The sequence below is a fragment of the Rhinopithecus bieti genome, unplaced genomic scaffold, assembly GCF_001698545.2.
Source record: "Rhinopithecus bieti isolate Rb0 unplaced genomic scaffold, ASM169854v2 scaffold_54219, whole genome shotgun sequence".
NCBI lineage: Eukaryota > Metazoa > Chordata > Mammalia > Primates > Cercopithecidae > Rhinopithecus > Rhinopithecus bieti.
In genome coordinates, this window is record NW_016820921.1 from 94,778 (window position 1) to 98,201 (window position 3,424).

At 48.9% G+C, this 3,424-nt stretch overlaps 1 protein-coding gene across 1 annotated transcript in view; it reads right to left on the minus strand.

The window, feature by feature from the left end:
• LOC108520609 (cancer/testis antigen 55-like) overlaps positions 1-1,509 on the minus strand; it is a 19,025-nt gene extending 17,516 nt beyond the window's left edge. Inside the window, exon 1 of the mRNA XM_017860029.1 lies at positions 1,241-1,509. Within this exon, the coding sequence (XP_017715518.1) occupies positions 1,241-1,337 (97 nt within the window). The 5' untranslated portion in view covers positions 1,338-1,509. The remainder of the gene's footprint in view (positions 1-1,240) is intronic.
• Positions 1,510-3,424: the final 1,915 nt, after the last annotated feature.

Sequence of the window (3,424 nt, forward strand, 5' to 3'; positions counted from 1 at the left end):
AATTTTTAAATTTTAAATTAATTTTTATTTTTTTCAGCAGAGTCTGGCTCTGTCACCCAGGCTGGAGTGCAGTGGCGCAATCTCGGCTCTCAGCAACCTGGGCCTCCTAGGTTCAAGTGGTTCTCATGTCTCAGCCTCCCAAGTAGCTGGGACTACAGGTGCGTGCCACCACACTGGGCTAATTTTTGTGTTTTAGTAGAGACAGGATTTTGCCATGTTATCTCAGGCTGGTCTCAAACTCCTGGACTCAAGTGATTCACCAGCCTGGAACTCCCAAGGAGCTGGGAATAGAGGCATGAGCCACCCCGCCCGCCTTGTATTAACTGACACATGCACATCAACTGTTGAGAGCTGTGGCGTGCCTTGCACAAGAGAGTGTAAATGTTACCTGTTATCACCATATATACATACGAGAGTCTTTAAGCTTCTGTTCCTATTATATCCCTTCATCATTATCACCAACATAATGAGTAGCATCTTGTATAGATACTTAACCATCTCAGCAGACAAAGCACTAAAAGGTATCTGGAGATTGATGGCCAGCCTAAAACGGCATCCAAAAGGTCTCCTTCTCCTTCTCCTCCTTCTCCTCCTTCTCCTCCTCCTCCTCCTCCTCCCTTTTCTTTCTCTTTCTTTCTTTTTCTCTCTCTCTCTCTTTCTTTCTTCTCTCTCTCTTTCTTTCTTTTTTTTATTCTACACAAGCCTAGCTGACTAGCAATATTTAGGGATCTGACCTCAGCAGCCCGCCCGCACAATGGGTTCTCTGCTCTCCTACAGGATCAGATATGTATGAGGCACCCACTTGGCTTCAAATTAAATTTCTGCTTGGGGTATAAGCCTAAATTCACTCGCAATTAGGGAGTTTCTCGCCTACTGGAAATATAAACAGGCATGTGCTGCACAACCACGTTGGGGGAAACCACAGGCTGTATTGTCTCCAAGGTGGTCTCTGACAGCGCCTTCCCACTTTAGATGGACAGGAGACTTTGGGAGTTGGTTCTCAGGGACTTGCTGGGGGCACAGGACGCCTACCCATGCACGCACAGAAGATGGCGCCGCCGTCACGTGCTGTACCCGCCAGAGCCACCGGATCCTCATACCGGGGGTGAGGAGAGACCCTATTGGGAGGCTTCTGGGGTGGGGGACAACGGAGCACACAGAGCAATACCTTCTGGGAGCTCCTGCTGCTGTGGGTCCTGCTGCTGTGGACCCTGCTCCTGTGGGTCCTGCTGCTGTGGACCCTGCTCCTGTGGGCCCTGCTGCTGTGGTCGCTGCTGTTCTGTGGGGTCAGCTGTACTCCCGAAAAAGGCCAAAGCACTTCTCAGAAGCCTGAGCATCCTCCCCGTTGTCACCACCGGCCTGGGCACCACTTGTGACAGATGAAGCACGAGGTCTCCTCAGTAAGGGAATCCCTCAGGTCACGGCGTCTCCTCAGGGACTCGACTCCTGCTTCTCCTCCTCAGCCTCCGTGGGATGAGACCCAGCCGTTAGTGAGCCCCCCTCAGGAAAGCCAGGGAAACCACAGCCACCCGAGGAGCTGGCAGGTGCCTCTGGCTCCTCCCTCTGCGCATGCGCCCCTCAGGGTCTGCCTCTACCACTGTCCAGCCAATGGGCATGCAGTGGGTGGGCGGGCAGGTTCCTGTCGCCACTAAGAGGTGATGGGGATGAACAACATGGCTCCTCCCATCAAGGCTGAGGGCGCTATTAGGATGGCCTGGGGAAATGGCTTGGGGATTGGGTTCTGCGTGTACTCAGGGCATATGGGGCTCTTCTCTTGGGTTCCCTGGGAGGATGGGTGCCTGAAACACTGGCTGTGCAACCAAAAATCCTGCTCCTGCCCTTGTATTCATGGTGCTTAGCATAAGGACTGACCACTCAGTGGGTGGTCAATCGTTACTGCTCAGTAGGGATCAATTTTGTGGAGAGAAGGCATCATGTGGGTAATCAATGTTTTAGTGATGGCAAGTATGTGTTTTTTGTACTAGGACTCCCATTTTGAGTCCAGTGATAATTTATAGTAGAATCCTTTTATAATCACTGCTACCATGTACTCATTGTTTACCTAATTATACCTACATTATCCTGCTATATACATTACCCTTATTCATTCATTCAGCAAAAATTTATAGAGCACTAACTGTGAGCCAGACACTGTTCTGTGTTCTTAAAATTTGTTAGTGAATGAAAGAGTCAGGAATCTTGGCCCTGTGAGGGTAGTTTTTTCACAGGATGACAAAAGGGCGACACTAAACGTCACATAATAAAATATATGATATGTTGGAAGGCAATAAATGCCATGGGAAAATACGGCAAGACAAGAGAGATCCACAGTGCTGGGCATGGGGGGTTGGATTGCACTTTACAATAGCATGGTCAGAGTAGCCCTCATTGGAAAGCAATAGTTGAGAAAGATGTTGGAGTTAGTCAGGCAGCTATTTTGGGGAGAGTCATTCAGACGGAGGGCTTAGTTTGTCCAAAGACCATACAGCAAGACTGTGCCTGATGTGTTCAAGGAAAAGCCAAGTGGTTGGAGCAGAGGCAGTGAGAGCTAGAAGAGTAGGAATTATAGTCGGACAGGTAATAGTGGTTCAGGCTGCGCATGGCCTTATGGGGCACTGGAATATCTCTGGCTTTTATTGTCCATGATGTGTAAAGTCCCTGAAGAGTTTGGAGCCTTCCAGGGATCACTCCAAGTGCTTGGTTGTGAACAGGCTGGAAGAGGTCACAGCATGAAGCAAGGCAAACAGTTAGGGGCAAGCAGGAGCTGTGGCAGCAGTAGGTCCCTGTGAATGTCGTCATTCAAAAGCAGTCCCACACCCTGTGGAATTACAGAGCAGTCCACATTAGGCTTGAGAGATGCAAGGGCCATGACTTCCACTACCTCCCATTTAATTCTGCAGTTTGGTTGATGTGGAAGAATGATCTCTGGGAGTTAAAATGCATTGTGATAAGCCCAATCAGCTGGTGATTCAGTCACAGCCGCTGTTTCACAAACTTCCTCACCGGACTGAGGATCACCTGGGAGGCAGCAGTTCAGCTGGGTGGTGAGGCAGGGATTTGTTGCGGGAAGTCAGGGACCCCGAACGGAGGGACTGGCTGAAGCCGCAGCAGAAGAACATAAATTGTGAAGATTTCATGGGCATTTATTAGTTCCCCAAATTAATACTTCTATAATTTCCTATGCCTGTCTTTACTTTAATCTCTTAATCCGGTCATCTTCATAAACTGAGGAGGATGAATGTCGCCTCAGGACCCTGTGATTGCATTAACTGCACCAATTGTTTGTAGAGCATGTGTGTTTGAACAATATGAAATCTGGGCATCTTGAAAAAAGAACAGGATAACAGCGATGTTCAGGGAACAAGAGAGGTAACTTTGAATTGGCCACCGGTAAGCCAGATGGAACAGAGCTATATTTCTCCTC